This window comes from Cariama cristata, unplaced genomic scaffold, assembly GCF_000690535.1.
Source record: "Cariama cristata isolate BGI_N322 unplaced genomic scaffold, ASM69053v1 scaffold14285, whole genome shotgun sequence".
Lineage (NCBI taxonomy): Eukaryota > Metazoa > Chordata > Aves > Cariamiformes > Cariamidae > Cariama > Cariama cristata.
The window spans coordinates 1-21,981 of record NW_009619317.1 but is presented as its reverse complement, the minus strand read 5'-3'; the positions used below and the strand labels follow the sequence as shown (position 1 = coordinate 21,981).

The window sequence follows — 21,981 nt, the reverse complement described above, 5'->3', positions numbered from 1 at the left end:
AGTCAACAAGTGGAACACTTCACCCTGAGAGATATTTTGGGATGTTTAGAGAACATGTCACCAGGAAATTGCAATTCAGCTCTATCTAGTTTCTCCGCCCCAATCTCCATCCTGCTATTCCAAATGCATTTTAAATGTGGGCAAATGGAATGCAGAGATCCGGATTTGGGATCCAAATATGGCAAAGTCAGCAAATGGGCAGAAATAAGAATATTTTAAAAGTTGTAAGCGTCATTATGCATCACCTACTGCTCTTACAGCACATACATAGGGGAGAAAAACCCCAAACTTAAATGTCTCGGCTAATTTAATAAAAGGTCTTGGTTGTCTTCCAGATTATTTATTTGCTTAATGGAAATATGTGTCCTTTAGTGGTATTTTTCACTGCTTTTTTTTTTTTTTTGCTCTTCAGTAATAGTTTTGAAAGAGCAAGTACTGAAGTCAGGCTACAATAAAACCACTACAGGTTTCTACTGGTGGTGACCCTGTACAGAAATGTATTGAGAAGAGCAAGGACACCGTGTTTCCTCCTGCAAGGAACAAGGGCTGCGGTTTCTTCTCTCAGCTGGCCACATGCAACTTAAATGATCTGGAGGTTTTTTTCCTAAGCCAGTCTCAGTGTTAACAGATAGAAGTCATAGTAATTGGTACAGGTTGGGTGCCCTGTTGATGTTTGTGACTAATAGGATTTTCCAAGTCTTAAAAAAAGATGCTCAGTGGCTTCTGTTGGAAAAATGGTATGATTTGCAGATGGTATGAAGTTCTGAACACTTACTGAAACATACTGAACCATCCTAACCATCCAAGTCACATACATAAAGACATGAAGCAGTAATAATCTACACACAGAGGTTTTACTTTCCCAAACAGGATGGCAGGGATGAAGGATGGGCTCTCCTGAGCAAGCAGGTGAACTCACAGTTCCATTGCTGCAGCCAGAAACTCAGGCAAGCGGGCAGCATTGGAGACTGTGATCTGCTCCAACTGAGTTCCTGGGACCAAAACCCAAACCACCTTCCCAAGCAGCGGTCAGCCTGTCCCACCCTGATGCCCTACACAAAGGGCAGCGGGAACAGGAAGCAAGCCAGAAGAACCCTGCCCAAAGTTTCATCCTGAAGATCCTCTGGAGAGAGTCGCGCTCCTTTCAAACAGGGAAGGTACTTAGACAACAAATTGGTAGTCTGTGTGTTCAGTAGAAACAAAAATAGAAGTCTTTCACTCTTGCTCTCCAAAGACTAGAGCTATCATTTAAGATTTTAATTAAAAGCCTTCTCAAAGCTACTCATTTGATTTTACTTTGCTTTGGTTGTTCTGCAGCAAGCTTGACAACACAGGCACTTTGCAGGCCTGTGTGTATGGCACATGTAATTAAAGTCAACAGGAGTTATGAAGTCTTTAAAACCAAGCCAGGGTTGCTAAAGCCAGTAGCCCAAAATTAGAAGGAACATTTGCAAATCCCGGTAACGTTCTCTGTGTGTTTGTGTTACAGCATCATCTAGGGGCTGCAACAAGGATGATGAATGCCAGTGGTCCTGGACATTATAGAGGGACAGACAGACACAGATGCTTCCAAACGTCCAGGCACACAGCAGTCATTGCCACAGAGACTACGCTCAACTAGGCCCTGAGCATTTTGATGAGGAAGTTAATCTGGTAGATTTATATGTGTGTATATATATATATATACACAGACAAGTATTTTATGCATTTTTTTAAGCAAGAACCACCAAAATACTGAACCGGATGGCATAGCAGTTGTAGAACATACTTTGGATCACGGCCATAGGAATGCTACTGCTGTAAATTCCCCTACTCTAAAAAACATTAAATAAGCCATCCAGTTATTTCATGATCATCTGCAAACTGAGATTCATGAAAACTATGAAAATTAAACCCATGTGTCTGGCACTTACCCTGTTGCTGATTATAGGAATTCAATGTTTAAAATTTACATTCTTTCCCAGACTTACTTTTTTTTCTGAAGTGAAAACTCACTTGGTCTTACCATAATATAATTTAGATTGTTGAGGGCAGGACCGCTCCTTTGCGAGAGAAGCAAAGTCCAAGCATGAGAGATCAATTCCGGTCTTTTACTGAGAGATGATGGAAACACAAGAAGATACAGCCCAAGTTAAAGACATATGAAGAAGCTGGAAATAAAAAAAATTGATCCCCAAAATTTCCAAAGTCCTTTAAGATAACCATGACTTGGACTCATATTTAGAGTATGAGGGAACTTGATAAATTTTGCTGAGCAGCTGTCCAGAGTGAACAGAGAGGTGGAAAACACACTACAGAAGATTTGTGCAGGATCTGCTCTTCATGATGTTCTGCAGATGTATAGCAAACTGTACATTGCCAAAGGCAACAGCAGGTCTGGAATCCTCCAGAAAACAGAAAAAACAAATAAAAGTACTTCTTCCAGACCCAAACTGGGTTTCTAGAGCCAGTCTGGTGGTTTATGAATAGAACTCTCACATGCAGGCAGGTTATTGCCCTGATCAGTACCATATAAAATGTCAGAAAGCCTAAAAGCCTACTCTCTATCTTCACACTTTCAATGGTAAGCCCTCCCGGACACAGATGTGCTGAGAAGTGTGACAGGTGTATCGATAACTTCAAAGAGCCCGGAGCAGGCAGAGCTTGAATAGCAGCTGGCTTCAGAGGGGGCTGGTACACACGAAACCAGCCCAGGGGGAGGCACCTGAGGCAGGCCTGCAGCCACAGCCAGAGCACCAAGAGAGGAGTGGGCAGGCACACAGGTAACAGACCATGCACCTTGCTGGGCACAAGCGAGCAGTCCGGGTGTCCTTGTGTATGAAGAGTTTGTGGCTTTTCTTCAAATAACAATGTATGTTCTCAATACCTGACCAGCCACGCAAAAAGCAAAAGCAAAGTGAGTAATGTGAGCTGTGTGTTTGTCCAAAACACATTTCCATCCAGTTGTGAAACCGCACCTTTAGGGAACGACCTTAATTTGTTGAAGTAGGACCAGTCCCTGCCAGGGCGCCAGAGAACAGAACTATGTGGTGGCAATGGGTAGATAAGAAGGCAGAGCAGATCTGGAGGGAGAGGGAGACAGAATACTGCAGGATGTATTTTGAGCATATGAAGCTTAAAAATCAGCTCAGAAACCTCTGGTTAAACCCCAACCCCTGATCGTGTAGTCCTCACAGCGCTCCAGCATGGTCAGAGGAATAAATATCAGCGGGAAAACAGTGGCACAGGAGAGTAGTGCCCACTGGTACGTTAACAGAATGTAGTTGAACGTGAGTGCTCAAAGTAGGCGTGGACACCAATACCTATTTCAATCAGTACCACACCAGCTTTTGGCTCCAGCTTCCAGTCGGTGCCAAATCACATCACCAGAATAGCATGCAAACTGTGCCACAGGACGACTGAGCAGAAACGAAGCTGTCTGGCTCATCTGACCCTACCCTGACACTGCTGATTACAGCTCCATCTGCAACAGCAACTACCAAGACACAAAATAGTGATCCTTCAAAAGTACTGGAGCCTCATGCTTACAAAGGAGCACATTTTTCAAGAGTTGTTTCTTAAAGGAAGTTTCTTCCAGTGCTTTAGGCTTTTTTCCAGTATTTCTAATGCTTTAATTGATCAGAATGAAGACATAAAAAAAAGCCTTTTCCAATGTAGTAAGCAGTGTCCTGTGAAAGAGATGGCTCTTATGAATTGTTTAATCAGGTCTTTCCCCACCCTTTCAAAGAGATTTACAAACTCAACACTTGCCTCTTAACTGTTCTTCCCAGAGGATGAACCAGCTTAAGTCCTGGCTGTTCCAAATTTTACTACAACCTCAGAATTTATGGGCTTTCCATAAATCAGTATTCAAAAAGATAAGTCACCTAGAAAAGCCCTTCCCAGCAAGGCAGAAGTTCCCAGTATTCAATACCTGTAGAGAGAAGGAACTGAGGAAGAAAGGGCACACCATGCTTCTTTACACACTAGACATCAGGCTAGGGCCAACAGCAGAGGAGCAATCAACAGCTCACAATAGGTTTTAGGTATAAAAAACAACTGGAAACTGCTGTTGTGGAAACTCTGTCAGCAGCAGAAGCCAAAACAAAGTCTTTCTGATACACAATGACACCTTTGTACTGGCAGAAGCTTACTTGCCGATAGCCTGTCTTACAGTTCTTCTACAGGACGTCTCATTTCTTCTTTGAAGGTCTGTCAAGAGACCATCTTGCAACTTGGCTCTCCCATCCAATAGTAAAACAAATCCAAAAAGGGTAATTAAGACAAGACTTATCCAATATACTAGAGAAACTTCAGAAGGTATATTATAACTGTTCATGTTATCAGATCTGCTGCTCCGAAATATTAAATTACAGCAAAACCTTAGCATGTGCTGTATGCTGCTCAGAAACCGCTGCATTTGTCAGCATGCAATTACATAGAATAAAATGTAATAGCTTCTAAAGGCAGTACGTAATAATTTCCTATGCCTTGCAGGTACAGACAAACACACATATTGGTGACATGGGTTGATTTACTGAGTTATTGCAAAATACAATACTTTGCAATCAATACAGAGCAACTCTATTCAAAAACTATTAAATACATGGTAACATCTGTGTCCTCTCGTGATAACAAAGTAAAAAATATTAAAGTTTTAACAGCTGGAACATCAAATGATGATATTCACAGAAGAGTAACAAAAGCACTGGTTGAAATCACACTCCAAATACTTAATTAGATGCAGTGTATGATCTATGCAGCAACTTTAATACTGGAATCCAGTACTCAAGGCTAGCTCTGGTTCACTGTATTCCTGCATTTTAGAACTTTTAATTTTTATTTAATCCACTACTTAAATTTCTTGCCATGACCCTCTGCTTACACCATGCTGCCCCAAATTAGCCTCCCTTCAATGACTGACATCACTGATGGACAGCCTCTGGAGGGCCAATTCAGATCTCTTCATAGCAGCAGGGGAGATCACTGGAGGACAGAGGATGGAAAGAACATCAGAAGCAGGAAAGTAGGATTAGAGGCTGTGACAGAACAAGTAGTAATAAACAGGACAGTGCATCTGTGACTGTTACAAAATACTGTTCAAGCAGCAGAACTCACACATGGATGCTTGTTGCTCAACAGCCCAGTGATTTGTCATTGGAGGCGTTACACACACACAGAACTCGGCAATAGCGCAGTAAATGATAAAATTGAGATCACTAATTTTACAGCAGTGATCAAAAGCACCTTTCCAATGCCTGCCAGTGCAAAGCTCATGTCCAAAATGATGGCGCTGAAATACAACTGTCAGTCAGCGGTGGACTTGTGAGAACACATGTGAATTCCAGTCAGAACTGCTGACAGAGGACACAAAGTGCCATTTTCCAAGCAGCACTTGAATAGCTTCCTTAAGTTTCTGCTCTCCCTAGCCATCCTTCTTTTAAAGTAGTAAAAAAACCCCCACCAGACCACCAACACAAATCCAAAAAAAAAAAACCAACCCTAAAAAAGCCCAACCAAACACAAAAATAAAGTAAAAAGACTTCACGGGAAAAATTTTTAAAGGTGTTGTCAAACAACATTTCTTCAAGGCCAAGCTGTTGTAATAGTACACAGAAGTCAGCTTCCAACAAGATGACACTTCATATCCACATTTCCAATATTTTTAGGGTGCAGTTCAGCAGTGTGAGCACCAGGTCTGCATTTACAAAATGTGTGCTTGTCCCCACAGACAAGCAGATATTGTACTTCAGCATCTGCTTACACACGTAAGCTTTGTATACATAGTTGGTGTGTATACACCTTGCAAGTACAAAACAGGCTCTCACCTTTGAAAACCACAGCACTTATAATATCTCAACCATTAGACTTCCAATTTCTTGCTTTGGTATTGCATCGATAGAAAATTTACAATGCCATTCTTCAGTCTTACACAGACTGAGTTATTAACGAAGCAAATAAAAAATAACAAGTCTCAGTATCCAAAGAAATCTACAAATACATTCATCAATACCTAGTACATTACAAATAAGGAGGCAATACATGTAATTGCTATACTATCAATGAAAACCAAGTAGTTGTAGGAAAGCCTGAAAGTCTTCCTAACATTTTTTCTCATGTAACATTTAATGTCACTGTAGCAACGATGATATAGCAGCTTCTACTATGTTACTTCCCAAGTTGTATACTTCATGTTTGATTGAAAAGCGGGGTGGGAAATGAAGGGCCTCTGAGGAGTTCAGCAGCAACACTTAAGTGCATTGAAAACATTGATAATCTGTGGCACACAGGAATTAATGGATTACACAGCATACTTCTTTCTATTTACAGTATCATACACTTGTATAAAGTCTCTGCTGTTTTTTTTTTGTTTGTGGGTTTTGTTTTCTTTTTTGTACTTAGCCTGTGGCAAATCACAGTAATATTATTCAAAGAAAAAGGAAATACTGTTTTCTTATGAAGACTAAGCGACTAATGGGTATTATTTATCCTTGCTTAAGCTATCTACCCCTCTGAACCCCATGAATTTGAAAATCAAATTGGCACAAAAACATTTTGATAACTTAATACACAAACTGATTGCTCTTGATTGTTTACCTCTTGACTTAATTGTTACGTTCACTGCTAGAAAATTAGCCACTTTGCTAGATGACAGAATTAATAATTTAAAAAAAATCAAATCAAAAAAACACACCAAAACAACCCTTCAACAAATAGCGACTTTGCTGCTGGGTATCTGACTGCATGATAGGAAACACCAAAGCAAGGGGGTATATCACAGTAATATCATGCTGCTCTCAGACCCCAAAGACTACAGCAAGCCTTCACAAATAACTATGTTTATGGCAGTAGTAAGCAACTCAGCTTCAGCAGAAAACTGCCTTATCACCAGGCTTAGTATAGCATCAGAGCCTTCAAAGCAGTTTCTAATATCAGTCTGAAGACACTGGGATTTCCAGTTCCAGCTGAGGCAAAGGCAAATTAGAGTGGAGTGGGAAGGAACATGTACACAATGTGACATAGCTGAAAACATGACATATTTGCACCTGAAGATGTAAAACTCACTGCAGTAAAGGAGGAAGAACAAATAAACGATATGACATCCGTCTCTGAGGGCAGGAAGCACAGCCCTCTACTTTGCAACAGGTTTTTATATAAGTATTTTAAAAACTGAAAAGAAATCGAATGTGTAACAATCAAGCAGAAGGACAATGCATAACACAAGAACCATGTGTGAAGATCAGTTTCACATCCTTCACAAGAAACCTGGATCTATGTCTTCGCTGGTAAAACCCTGTTACCAGGTCTGAAGAGCCTTTACATAAAAGCAAGCAGATGGATACCAGTATGGAAATTTTAACTGTTGTATAGAAACGTTTAGTTGTGAGACTGAGAAAGAAGGGCAGAGTTGCTTTTAGTGAAAGGATTACATACTCTTCTAGAAAACAACAAAAACACAGTAAAACAAAACAAAAAAATCCAACCAACTTTGCCAACTGATTATCAGTTTACAAACCTTTGTGTTTAAGTCCTCAACTAAGATATTAAAAATGCACTTGCAACACCTGAACATAAAATCGGGTGTACCTGCTATGACAAAATTACTTTTCTTTCCAGCATACTCTTCATTAGCTTTTGGTGCCACATGCCGAAGAAACTAGATTTAAATCAGTGAATGGCAAGTGTCAGCAGGCAATGATTTGCACTACACTGGTGGCTCCATCTTGATCATCCTTTTCTTCAACATCTTTTTTTAACTTTTAAACTTAAAAATCAATCTTCCAATTGGAAATTCAGAGCCAGGTCTGATTTTCTTCACCTCTGGTCACACTGTAGGACATCTTCAGAGACAATTCTTATTTCTTGCCGATTCCATTCGTTACTTTTGATTTGGAGTGCCGATTCCTCCTTCTAGATGAATGGCTTTCACTATTGACTGAATGTTTTGGTGGGCTATTGTCAGCACCTGCTGAGAAAGAAATAATTTTGACTATATATATATTTAACATTGTCAAGCTCTTGTCTAAAAGACAGTAAGGCTTCCTAGAGCTACAGTGTTTACAGTAGTTTCAAGCTAATACAAATTGGTTGATACTCGTACTCCATCTAGTGGCCTTTTTTTTTAAAAAAAGCAATTCTTAAGGCTTCTGTAAAATTCCTCCTCCAAAAAAAAAAATTCAGAACTTTGCTATAGCAGAATATAGTGGTGAAACATCCTCCATTTTAAATTACATCAATAATTAAACCTCCACATTTTTATTACTGGTAGGTACTACTACCAGAAATTAAGAACTATGGAAGTGAGGTCACAGATCCTTGTAAGAGTACATTTCTTGTTTTCAGTCTTTCATATGACAGAACACGCTTGATTGAGAAAGCAGAAGGAGACAATGGAGACTGAAACAAGAATTCAAGAGTGAAACATGAAAGAGGCTGAAGTTTGTAATTAATGAAGTAACAGAAAGTCAGAGAAAGATTTGCTTGGCCAGAGTTCTCCAGCATACAGAAATGGAAAAAAAATTGAGTACAAACAATTTTTCTCCAAAATATAAAAATCCACAAATTTACTAAACTGAAAATAAATTAATATCAGTATCCAGAAAAATCATGTATGAAATATAAAGAAGCTCATCTGTAGGTGCTCTTCAAGCATATGATAAATAAGAAATATTTTTAATGATACAAACACCTGGAGCATAAACTCTGACAGAGATAACTTTCAGGTGTGAATCTTGGTATTCGTTCAATAAGCAAGACCATACTAAAGAGTTAACGGGGAAAGCAGGTAACTTAACTGACCTCCAGTCCGGGGGAAAAGCAGTCAGAGAAGGAGGCTGCCTTTCCTTAGGACAGAGAAAGCTGTTTATGACCATCAGCACTGCATTGACTAGGAAGTGTCAGTAAGAACACAAGCTCCAGGGCACATTCCTGAGTGTTGCTTAACAAGCAGGAATAAAAGCACAATTCACATCCATATGTTTCAAATCAAATGTGCAGTGTTCAGAGAGAAAACCTGTCCACAACAGTTATGCAATGCATAATGCCCTAAACCTAAAAGAACAGCCTAGAGTAACAGCAGAAAAATTCAATTGCTTCATTAAAAAATAAATACATTTCCAAGAGTTAGAAGAAAAAAAGGCAGTAAAGCAAAATAGCTTTGCAGATGATTTATCTGTATAGCTCCTGCAGGGATGTTTAAATAAGTCCAGTTGTCTGCAAGGTCTCATTTCCTAGTGCTGAGCCTCAATGCTACCGCTTTGAGAATATAGGTGCAAAAGTGCCAATACCTCTACCAAATTTAGAATGAAGCCAGGATGCATCTGGACTGTATGGGCTGTCTTCACTTTCTGATAAAGTCTGCAAAAACAAGAAGGGTATATGTCATTGGGACGCTGGTGGTTCCCGTGATCAGCACTTCTCCCGTTTGCAATTAGATTTGTAAATTTAAACTGTGGCAGAAGTCCTCATAAAACATTCAGCCAGTACTTAGGACTTTTCCCTTCCTAGTTAGAAGGTACAACACAGATGATACAATAAGAACTCACCGCTTGCCACATGATCTGTTGTGTAACCAAGTATTCTTAATATTCCCCTAGCATTCCACCTGTACAATGGGAACATTAGCTAACCATTCACCCCTGAATGCTTTGCTAAAATTGCAGCCTCATTTTGAGTAACTAAGAGGACAGCATTCTTCAGAAACCACAGTGTAATTTGGGAACTGTCCAAGCCCTGCTGAATTCAGAGTTCTTTCTATTGACTTCAGTTAAGACTCTGGACCATCCCCCCTCACCCCCATTTATACTAGCTCTGGTAAAGAATTTGAATATCTAGGAGCTTTGCGGTTTTAATTCTGGTATAAAACAAAACAAAGCTTATTAATAAGTACCTTTTCTCGGAGGCCATAGTATTCTGCGTACCAAACCATACCATATAAACACAGGAAAGTTGTAAAGGCCTAAATAGCGGAGGAGAAGAAAAAGAAAAAATAATATGTAAAACTTTCTCCAAATTCCTTGCTGGTTCAAGGTCTCAGAGCCTCTGGAGATTCCACATTCAGAGACTTTCATTCTCTGTTTCTCTCTGCATCTTTTGTAAGGATGAGTAAGATTTGTGCTTCAACTTCAAGGTACACATACATTCTGCCAACCACAGCGTATGCAGACCAATTCTCAATGGCAGCAGAAGAATACATACAGATCACACACATATATGCAGGATACACTGTCAGTATGATTTTTGTCCTCATCCTGTACAGTCATCATACAACAGCACTTGGTAGGCACTCGTAGGTATATTATCAGGAACAACCAGTCTGGGAGAAAACCGAATTCTCCCTCTCCCTGCCCCATGTGTCAGGCTGGGTCACATGTTTGGTTTTGTGGTGCTCTGATCCAGGAAGCAATTCAATACTTTTCTCCTCTGAAGTTTCAGGAATAAAATCATCATGCTAAATAAGAGAACAATAAATTCTGACTCACTATCACCTGTTCAAACTGTATTCCCAACTAGAAGGGAGAAGTATTTACCTGTCAGCCCATTATAAATGCCTTATTTTTCACTGACCATTAAAAATGTGTTTGGCAGCGGAGTTACAAGTCTGGCAAGACAAACATTCATTTACTGTTATAAAATGGGCATTTCATGCTGCATTTGCAGTAATCACACTGAAGTACAGAAAGTTGCAGGCTGAGTGAGAATGATTTGCCTGATAAAGCAGGGTTGTTTATGTAGTTGTAAGACTTCAGTGTGAAACAACACGCATTACTTATTAATGCTATTCATCAACTCCTGTTCCTTTCCAGTGGGCACTATAGCAAGCACCAAAGTTAGCCTCAACTGAACTGACATTTTCTCTCATAAAGCGCCCTATAACCAGTGTTTGTTTCACTGTTAAGCAGTGGTAAAGTGGCTATATTCTGCTATGTCAAGAAATACGAAAAAAAAGTTATTCTAGTCCCTTCAAAGTGTGTTCTAAATGACCTAGCATTTGCTTCTCCTAGGACATGCACAAAGCTTTTTACCAGCATTCCCCTGCAATGATCCCCTGCTGCCAATGTTCCAGAGGGGAAGCTATTTATATGCTTTCAATGCTTTTGCCATGCTTTATGTTTCACATGAGAAATCTCACTTACCACACAGAGAAGCCAAAACACAACATACAGTATTTGTGTTTTGGAAAAAAGATCCTGTCCAAACTTTATGCACACAATAGCTTCAAGGAAAGCAATAACCCTGTGGGTAAATGAAAGAGGGGAGGGGAGGAAAGTGGTTACAAACACTAAGGATTTAACTCACATTTTCACAACGCAAACCCCAGACTGTCAGCTCTAAACAAGTACTACTCTCTAGTAAGCACACACCTCCACAATACCATCATTAACTGAAATTCTTTGGGAAATTTGTTTTTCTTCCTATACTTTTCTTCAGCATAAAGAGTATACAAAAACTGATTGACTGGCAGTTCATAATTCCATGAGCCTCTGCTTGTCCAGGGAACATGCAGGAGTGTGTGCCAACAGAAGAGAATTTCTGTTTATACCTACCACTGTGCTTCAGCCCTCACCAGATATAAATTCCTTTTCCATGCTGTTCACCCTGTTGGGTGAACTAGAACTGTGCTTTGGGTATTTCTCTATTAGATGTAAATTTACTACAATTCTGAATAGGCTACTTTGCATGTTTCACATGGATTTTAATGAGAAAATTAACACAAAACAGCATTTCAAATTCTCTGAGAATCCATGCATTTGCTCTGATTTATGTGTAAACTCAGGTCCACACTACACTATCAGAGAATTTTGGGAGAAACATGAGAGGAAAAATTGCAGTATTTACTTTCCTCTCTGGCATTATAAGAATGAAAACAAGTGTCTCCAGCTCTCTCCCCGTTACCAGATGTTTACATCTTTTCAGGCTCAAAGCTCTGGAGGCTTGTCCACCAGTTGGTGTGGAACAAGGGATTATGAATCCAAAACTTCCATCACCTGCCACAGAAATATATTCAGTTTTTATAGGTCCTGGACACAAAATTAGGTATTTTTAACAAATACAAGTGTAGAAACGTGACTGATGCAGCAAAAGCATAGAAAATTGACTCTCCTCAAGCTGAAGCAAATCATGAAGAAAACTATTAAATTCACAAAAGTTTAATACTTAACTTGCCCAATAGTGACCTATGAGCGCATGCATGAAAACTCCTCTTTAAATGTGTGCAAGCACACTTAACATCAAGTCAAGTGTTCCGGTCTCCCAAGCTCGACACTGCAGGACACATTCCTTACCAGCACTCTCCACAAACAGGGAGCCGCCAAAAATGGCTCTACTGCCTGGCAGACAGGACCCAGCTCCCTCTGCGAAAGAGGGAGGGAAGATGTGTGTATGACAACCATTGGTATTGCAGAGATGGTCCTGGTGCAAATAATAAATGACAGATTTCTCTGTACTATCTAATGTGACTTGCAGCATGACGAGTGGGCCCAAAACTTAAAATTGTGTAAGTAACGCCTAATTGACCAATACTGCAAATTAATGAAGTGCATATTAGTAAAAACTTGAGAGCAGTGTTACTCTCTTGGGTCACCAGCTATTTTTCTTTCTTGGTTTTATATTATTCTTACTGATTCAGCTGCACATTAAAAAAATAGTTAAACTGAACTACAGCAGTGGGAACAGAAAGATCACCATCAGGAAACAAACATATGAAGGTACGATATACTTGAAGGCATAAACACAACAGTAGGCTATTTTTAAGAAGGTATCAAAAAATGACACAGCTGTTTGTGCTGCATTTATACATTCCTTCCATTATTCTTGTCAAGAATACTTGGGTTAAGCACATTGTACAACAGAGCCGCTATTAAGGTTAAAGAGGTGGTAAATCAAAAGATAGAAGAATGCTAACAGTGAAAGGTCTTAATTGTCCTACTGAAGGGTGATGAGAATCCTTATTAGAACTAAAGACACTGTAAGTTTTTATTCAGTCAAAATGGTCTTCTAACACTCTAAGAGATATTCCTTTTTGAAAGGCTTCATCTTAATGCAAATGGTGCAATTTTCAGCACAGCTGTTGCACTGGCTTTGTTCATGCCCGACATCACTTACTGTCCATCTACTGAGAGTAGTGCTATAGTATATGTCAAGTCCTAGAGAACACAGTTTCATGCTAATGCAAGGCACTAATTTTAATTATTTCCATGCTTAGGCTGTGACAAATCCAATTTGTGCCTTTACAAGTGTGTCTTGATCATCACAGATATGAATATTCTATATACTTGCTTTTAATTGCTTCAGAAATTATATTTTGGATAGATAAATCACTGGAAGGGTCCTGCTTTTCCAACAAACAGGAACTCCTAGTGTTGTTCTGTTTTTTCTAGTAGATTACAGAAGCAAGTAGTATCAAGGAGAATACTTACTTCATGCATATTTCCCACAATTAGATCAGACTGTAGATGAATATTCTGTTGGAATTCTTGTTATGCTATTGTAAAGAGATATTTGGGCATCTATTTATTGACATATATGACATTAATGTGTTCAGTGAAAGCTTTGAGACAAGGATGATGGTTTCTGTAATCCTTAACAATTTTTCAGAGCCAGAAGGCAAACATTCAGCATCATACTTCCCTTCAGTGTGCAAAAGACTATGTTTACATTCTTTCTCTTGGATGAAACAGAAGTTCATCTTTCTTTCTTTCTTCATAATGCAGAACTTGAAAAATCTTTCCCCAAAATTATGAAATTGTTTAAAATGTATCTTCCATAAGACTCTAAAATTACCATCTACAGTTCAGAAAATTTCCATAAACAACTTAATCGCTAAATCATTTAAATATAGATTTCCGTAACATGTCTGTATTAAAGTGCATATCTCCAAAATATTAATACAGTTGATCTGTAACTACTATGATGCTTATGCACAAACAGGGCAAGGTTATTTGATTCTAATTGTAAATTAAGCAGTCATATTAACCGTTTGATTAATTAGTTATCTTCAGTACTAAAGCACCATCCATACCAAACCCAGAAAGACAGGTTACTCTGCCATGATCATTAAAAAAGTCCTTAAAAAGGACTGTGCTTGTTACAGATTCTCTTTAAGAATCATAATGCATGTTTCAAGGAGGCGGATCCTCCCTAAGTAAGGAGGTATAGGCTTACAGAAAATATTATCAATTCTTACTCAGCACCAGTAAAACTAAACAAGAACAGAGTTATTACCTTTTGTATGTTCATTGGATGTTACAGTCATGAGTTGAAGACAGTAACAAATACACCCCAGAAGGTGATAAGTCAGTGAAAGTGGTGAATATTTAAACCCAGCCAAACCCAAGGAGACATGTGTCATGTTCTCCAGGGTACATTTAAAAACAACAGTAGAAATCCCTTCAATTACACTGTAGCAGGCTCTGCTCTCATCTCAATTAAATGTTGAGAAAGGGGGATTCTTTAAGGTGGTGTAGTGCACCTGGAAACATGCCTTCCATCCCAGCACTGTTCCTAAAACTCTGTAATAACCCTAAGTCTAACAGTAAAGGTGAGATAAGTCTGCCAGAGCACTGTCTCTAAATTAGATCTGGGTATTTTACGGCTCATTGAAATGCTATTTCAATTCAAAACAGTAACAGAGTCTTCTATTAAACACAAAAATGGTTCAGACAACTCTGGAAATAAGACACACTAATCTTAAAGAGAATGAAATGGCTGTTTTAATTTAAAATCATTGCCATCAGAAATCAGCTTCTTGAATAGTTTCTTAAAATACATATTACATTTTTTTTCTTTAAGAGGTGATTTAGGATCTTTTATGTTTTCCCATTTGTAAGCTTCCAAATCATAAACCAAAAGGGACACTACTATGCTGCTTATTTACAAGAAGCTTTTACAATGCTACAATAGCATATGCTTCAGTTTTCCAGAACAGTACACTTTAGTCAATCCATCTAGAAGGACGTTTGCACTAGAAGCAATTATGCAAACTCTTCATTTAAAGGTCTCCTCCAAGAGACCTATTGAAAGAGACTGTAGCCAAGGTAACCATCGCTTATAGTGTTATTCATTTCCCTCTTTGAGAATAGAATAGAAATAGTGGATAATGGTGGTTTGTTTCACTGTCTTCTGTTGTGATTCCGCTAACAGTGGCAATGCCCACCTTGACAGCCAGGTAAACTGTTCTGATGACAGGCAAGCGGTAGAGGCAAAAGCTTTACCCTTCTCATCTGACTGAGAATATGGGCAGCAAGGCCACTGCCACTTTGAAGGAGCCTAGCTTTATCCAGCAGTTTCTAGCTCTTCTGTTCTTCTCCTTACTCATTCCATCACTTCCCATGTTCTACCTCCAAATCCAGAATTTTCCTTTCCTCTGAACTCGCAAAAAAAAGAAAATCTCTCCATACCATTCTTTATACTAAAAACAACACAAGACAAGGACTGGCTTCATGCAAAGCCTGTTGCTGTGCTGGACTCATACTTAACACTTGTCCAAGTGCTTTAAGAATGCAGAAAGAACACTTACCCGAACACCCAGCACTGAGTTCCCACCCTTTTGCACTGTGTATCTGTGAGGTACGCATAGTATTGCCTGAGAAGGGAAGTCAGAAAATTCTTCAGTGAAGTTGAAAGTCTCCAGACTATTTACATTTAGAAAACAAGTTTACGTTACAAATGTATCTATACTGAAAATGAAGTGCTGATGGTTAAAATCATAAGCAATCATGCTGGATGTCTACCAGATGGCTTCAATTCCAGTAGGACAGATTATCACATAGATCAAATAGCTTGAAACAACACTGAAAACAATCCTGAGAGCAAGGACTGGGAAAGTGCCCAAACTAGTAGGCTAACAAAGCTCCATATTTGTCTCCTGCCTCTCCAATTCTCTTAGGCTAAGTGCAACAGCTTCGAAAGAATTAGAGAATCCCTCACTTTTTCCACAGTTTGTCTATAATTTGTTAACAATTGCACTTTCTTGAGAGTTGTAGGTTTGAATCTTGCACGAAACTGAATACAGTTATTCCCTATCCTGGGTGAGTAGTCTAACCACTGGCATGTTTTCCTCTCAAGAAGAGAGTAGAATTTCTCACTATTTTGAAAACAGCCTGGAGATCATTCTGCTCTGTTCTCTATGCTCTTTATGTTCCTAAATTTTAAGAGTTTAGAGAGGAATGCCAAAGAAGTGGAATCAAAGTTCCTTTTCTCAGTCTCTGTCTCCGATTTCCACTGACAGATGGGGAAGACAAATGTTAGTAATCCAACAATATAAGGATTGTTTAAGAATAAAGACTTCTACAGGTTGGCAAGTGCCATGAAAATACTTAAAAGCTCACCTATACAGGAGCTTTTAGGATGTTTAAGGTGATTTAATTAACAGTGTGAAATCACGGCACATAACTTGAGATACTAACGGCTGTATTTCAGGAATAAACCAATGTATGGCTGCCATTTAACTGTCCAAGGTAATGTCACTTTACTCACAAATGGGAAATTTTCTGTCTCTAACTTCAGAACTACATGCATTCTGTCTAACTCCAGCTGTGTCACAGGGGAAAAAAAAAAATTAAGGGGACTCTGCTAACAACATGAAAAAGTGTGCATGACTAAAAGCAGGTTAATATTTCTGCACAGCTGTTAATGCTGCATATATACTGTTTGGTTACTCAGAACATGGTAACGCTCTATCTTTTCTTATAATACGCTAATATTTCCTGTAGACAAACAGGACAAGGAGCTCAGTTAGAAAAACCAACAGCTCTCCTTTTCCTCATCTACACATTTGTGAACACCTGATTAATCAACATGCTTACTTTCACATGCAGTCCTCAAGGGTAACGTATGCAGCTAACTCACAAAACAGAGAGATGCTACACAAAAAGAAGATGGAGCAGACTGGTTTTGCATGCCTATGGAAACACAGATGTTTATATACATTTTACCTTATTAGTTTACTTGTGAGAAAATACACTTTATTGAAAAGTGATGATTATTTTGCTTTTCACAGTAGCAAAAGCATAAGTTTTTTGAAATGTGTTGTACTTATGCACAAACTATATGCAGTTCTTGGGTGTCTAGAAGTCTACTTTCTTCAAACTGAAGAAAAAACACCATGGCAACAAAATTACCTTACAGTAGGTGCTGTAATGATTCCTATGAAGAGAATTCTCCCCCAGCTTAAAGGGTGGCTTGCTTGGAACACAAAGATATGTTTCAAAAAGAATGTGTTCAACTCAGTCAGCTAGGAAGAAAACAAACTTAGTTAATAGTGTTCAACTTACATAACTCTTAATGAGTTGCTACAGTAAATGTACAAAGATTAATATGGAAACTAAAACACAGAAGAAAAATTATTTGTGCTCTACTATAGCCCTGCTGGTTAGACTGAGGACTTAAAGAGTCTAAGATTCCTGCTCTAGGACAACCAAGGAATGTACTAGTAAAACAAAGAATTCTCCACAGACACCTCTATGAAAGTATTTGCTCTCTTTCCAGAAACCCATTAAAGGCCCAGACACTAATTCACACTGCACAGGTCTTCTGATAACTTTAATATCCTAAATCAGGTATGAATCACTGAGGCAAATTTGGTAGAGAAGTAGAAGAGATCATATTAAAAAAAAAAGTATATCAAACACTTCTGGTTCTCCTTTTCAAAATTAAATTCTGTAAATTAAAAAAAAAATGGTTTTAGTGAAGTCTCCTAGCAGTTGGAACATATTATGGAGTCTTGCTGGATCAAGGCCAGAATTCTGAGTATCAGCGATTCATTCAGCAGTCAATGGGAAAGAAAAAAACGAAACAAACAAAAACAAACCCCACACAACAAAACCAAAACAACAGCAACCACCACCAACCCCACCACAAAACCCGACTGTCTGGTAGCTTTTAAAACTGTATCAATTCCAAAGAGCAATCTGATGGCCAGTTACAGATTGCTGTACATTTGGATATTTTCCACAGATTCTGTAATTACACTCCTGAACTATCATGTAACTCCTGTGAACAATGCCCTGACCAATTCCATATTATCAATTCATTTAACTGTGTATTTCAATGATGGACACACATTGCACTACAGTATCTCCTAGCCAAACACAGCCAATAAGTAACTGAGCTGATGACAGCTTTGATTTCACAGAATTTATTTCTTACCTGCCAAATGATCATGAAAAGGTAGATTCCAGCCACTCTTTGAAATGAAGACTTAGGGTCAAACCAGCGTACATAGGTCCAGCTGGCTGGGGTGAACTGCAATACAGCTCTTTTGATTTTCCCTGTGGTCGTGTGAATGTCCCTAGAAAAAGAGAATGGCTGGAGTAAATATAAGAAATATGCAAGGGGAAAAAAAAGCAGTAGCCATGTGACTGATGTTTCAGAATAATCACACTTTTTTGCTGGACAGCAGAGATTTTCAGACACAACTGTGTACCAGGCAAGGGTGAATTAAAAAAATATAACCTATTAAGCATTTCAGTCAGTGTGCATTCTGTGGTATGGAAGTCCACCCTCCTCTACCCTCAGTCATTAACTACAAAACATATCTATCATTCTCTCCATGAAGGAAAGAAACAAGGATTGCGATTCTGCAACCCCCTTCAAAAATCTAGAGGATATTTCTTCCTAGTCTATGCTGCCACTGCTCTTACCCCAATGACTCCCTGTTCTAGAGCTCACTGATCTAAATCCTTCAAGAATCTGTCAGATTCATTATTCATTCATGCTATAAGGGGTTGGCTCCACAGGTTTGAAAATACTGCACTCCCAGTACACACAACCCCTGCTGTTCTGATATTAGATGCATGCAAATCTGGAGAGATGCGATAGCACTGTTGAAAGCTAGAAGGCTTTTAAATTCCCTTTTGAGAGAGGATGTGAACGGAGGTTCATCTGACAGATGTGTTACTGGTTCTTGCTTTTGATAACATTAAGTCAGATAAGCAATAGCATCCAAAGGACAGGGGATCTAAGAAAAACTCAGTGTCCTTTTCTGAAGGAAGACTAGCAGGGCTAGAAGTCAGTTTTCACCTTGTTATTTCCCTGCCCCTTCTGGACAAAAAAAATGGAGATTCAGATTTGATATTTCTGATACTTGTGTTCTTTTAGGCTAGTGGGATCTTAGGTTAGGGGGAACCTTCTAATCTTTAAGATCTGTGTTTATTCAATAGAAAAAGAAAACAAAAGGGCATGAGCAAAAGCTTCCCGTTCTATGCAGCTCCTCTTCATATTAAAGGGCCAAAAAAAAAAAAAAATAAAAAAAGAATCTACTCATGCATTTAAAAGAACATGAGGAAAAATTATTTCCTAAAGACTAGTCCTGCCATAGATATTCTCCTGTTTTAACTTTCAGTGAACTCTCTAAAAGCAGAGGGACTATCAACTCTAAAATGCTCATTATTCCTCCTGAATTGAAATGCAGGAAAATTGAATTGAGACTAAAGGCTGGATGGTTCTCAGAGCAGTTAACAAATTTGTAAGTAAAAAAAGAAAGTAGTACAGAAGTTCACATAGGGTACAAATTTGGAAGTCAAAATTTGAGCTCTTTTTCTATCTCTCAAGGCAATATCCCTTGGCAATTCATTCTACTTGATCCTGTTTCATCTGTACCCTTGGTAACATGCAGATAACACCAGTTGGCAGGGAAGAAGGCACAAGAGCATAAAAAAACTATGGAAGAAACCATATCCGGACAGCTAGGAACTGACACTTACTAGGCTACAAGCTGTTGCCCTTTTACACAACAAATGCTACTTTATGTTGCAATTAGTTCATTTATTTTAGAGGGTCAGCAGTGAGGTAAGGCAATTCACAGCACAGGTACAGTCAGCCGGATTCTTTTTCTGCAATTACAACTAGTGCTGACAGATTGCCACAGTAATAACTCATTAAGGTGAGCCCAAATCTAGTTTAAAAACACTGTATAACGAGAACACAATTACAATTTGTTTTGTTCACTGCCTTCTTCAAAGTTTTACTTGTACAAAATAAACTGAAAATGCAAATAGCTTTACTATTTTGTATTTTCATTTGGCATCAATGCTTGTAACTTAGATTGCAACAGAAAATTATATATATATAACCATATTTACAAATATATGCTGTACAGTTGCATTACTATGAGATGGATTTTTAACATTTCAAATAAATTTATAGCATTGTTAGCACATGCAGATCGCATGCTATTTCTAGACCACATGCATCTTACATATGCAAAGAGGGTCTATTTCCCAAGGAAATTAATTTAGTGTTATAACAATAAACATAACGTTTATCAAGCTTTAATTTAGACCTACTTGAAGCTTGCCCAGTGATAGGTCCTCATCTCCAAGAAACGACAAACTACCATGCCCAACCAGATGCCACCCCCGTTACAAAGCAGGACGTCCAAAATGACTTGATCCCACCAGCATTCAGCAAAATTAGGCAGAAGGTGCATGAAGAAGAGCTACAGAATACAGTAAAAAGATTCTGGGTGAGGAACAGCACAGAATTCATTTAATTCACTTTTTAAGCACACATTAAAAAAAAAAAATATCAGCTTTTCAGTACATGTCTTACTTCAAGGACATGAGCCACAATCACTGAAATTTGATGGGCATCCTTCAATTAACTTCAGAAGGCCTTGGATAGAACCACACAAGACACCAGAGGTTTCCTTCTCACAGTACCCTGGTGGGGCTATGCTGTGTATCAGGATATCATGCAGCACTCAGCCTCTCAAAGATGATACACAGAACACTCCTAGAAATGCATGAAACAAGCAAAACTACTGCATTTCTGGGAAGAAAGAAGGTGTTTTGTGCTTTAAAAAAAAAAAATTGAAGAGAATCTTTACTTTTGCTAAATAGTTTTAAGCATGTTTTCTAAACCAGCAACAAGATGGAGTAAGTAGAATGGATGCATTTGTAACAGCTGTCAGTACTGAAGCATGTTGGAGTTCAGGGCTTAAGACTTGATCTATTTCAAAACTTGTTCTTTCATTCACTATTTTTAGGAAATTTAGTGACTATAAAAAGATTAAGAGTTCACCAATACTTCAGATACTACAAGCTTTGCTGCTATACTGGATCCAGAATGGCTCAAAAAGTTAAGAGGATATTCCACTCTCCCTTCCTGCTTGGTCTGTGCTAATCATTAATGATGAAGGTACTTTTACAATGAAGATACTGGAAAATAGGCCAGAAACAAACCAAAAAATGAAAAAGCTAACACCATCTGGATATACCAAAACATACTCAGTCTCTTAAAGATTTTCCCTGGAAAGCACACAAATCATCTACCGCTGAAGCAATCTGTTCCTTTGTAAATACTAAACTTAACTGAAGACCACTATAAAGTATTAGTAAGGCAATTAAATGTATTTAGAGGTACATTTGGTGACTTTACACTTTTGATAGAGCAAACCAGAACAACTGACCAGCGTTAAGGCAAGATATAAACATAATTTACTGAGAGCTAGAAATGGATTCTATGTCTCTCATTCTCCTTTAAAAGGAAACAATTGTATTCTTTATTCTACAAGAAAAATCACAGCAACTCAAAAATTAGATTGAAGGAGTTAACTGTGGACTGGAAATCAAGACAGCCATGTGTTAAGCAGTCTCTTTGGAATACTCAAGGAGACGCTGAAAACACATAGCAAACTAAAGAATATTCTTTCCACCACAGAAACACTATAATTTTTGTCAGTTAACGTACATACACTGTGCCTGTGGAAGATTATTGGTATGATGTACTGGGTTTGTGTGGCAAGGTTTTGGTAGCAGGGAGGGCTGCAGAGGTGCCTCCTGTGAGAAGCTGCCAGAAGCTTCCCCCATGTCCAGTAGAGCCAATGCCCACCAAAGATGGACCCACCGTTGGCCAAGGTCGAGCCCATCAGAAATGGGGGTAGTGCCTCTGGGGTAACAGAGTTAAGAAGGGGAAAAAACTGTGGAACAGCAGCTGGAAGACAGGAGTGACAATATGTGGGAGGAACAACTCCGCAGCCCCTCAGGTGAGTGCAGCAGGAGG

The 21,981-nt window shown here is 38.7% G+C and overlaps 1 protein-coding gene across 1 annotated transcript; it reads right to left on the bottom strand.

Annotated features, from left to right (window-relative positions):
• Window positions 1–7,548: 7,548 nt before the first annotated feature.
• Window positions 7,549–20,416, bottom strand: PTDSS1 (phosphatidylserine synthase 1; the record flags this gene model as incomplete). Its single annotated transcript, XM_009701211.1, has 8 exons — window positions 7,549–7,945; window positions 9,267–9,336; window positions 9,869–9,937; window positions 11,115–11,214; window positions 15,497–15,562; window positions 17,100–17,212; window positions 18,127–18,268; window positions 20,265–20,416. Coding segments are annotated over 8 exons (822 nt in total), but the record flags the coding sequence as incomplete, so codon positions are not given.
• Window positions 20,417–21,981: the final 1,565 nt, after the last annotated feature.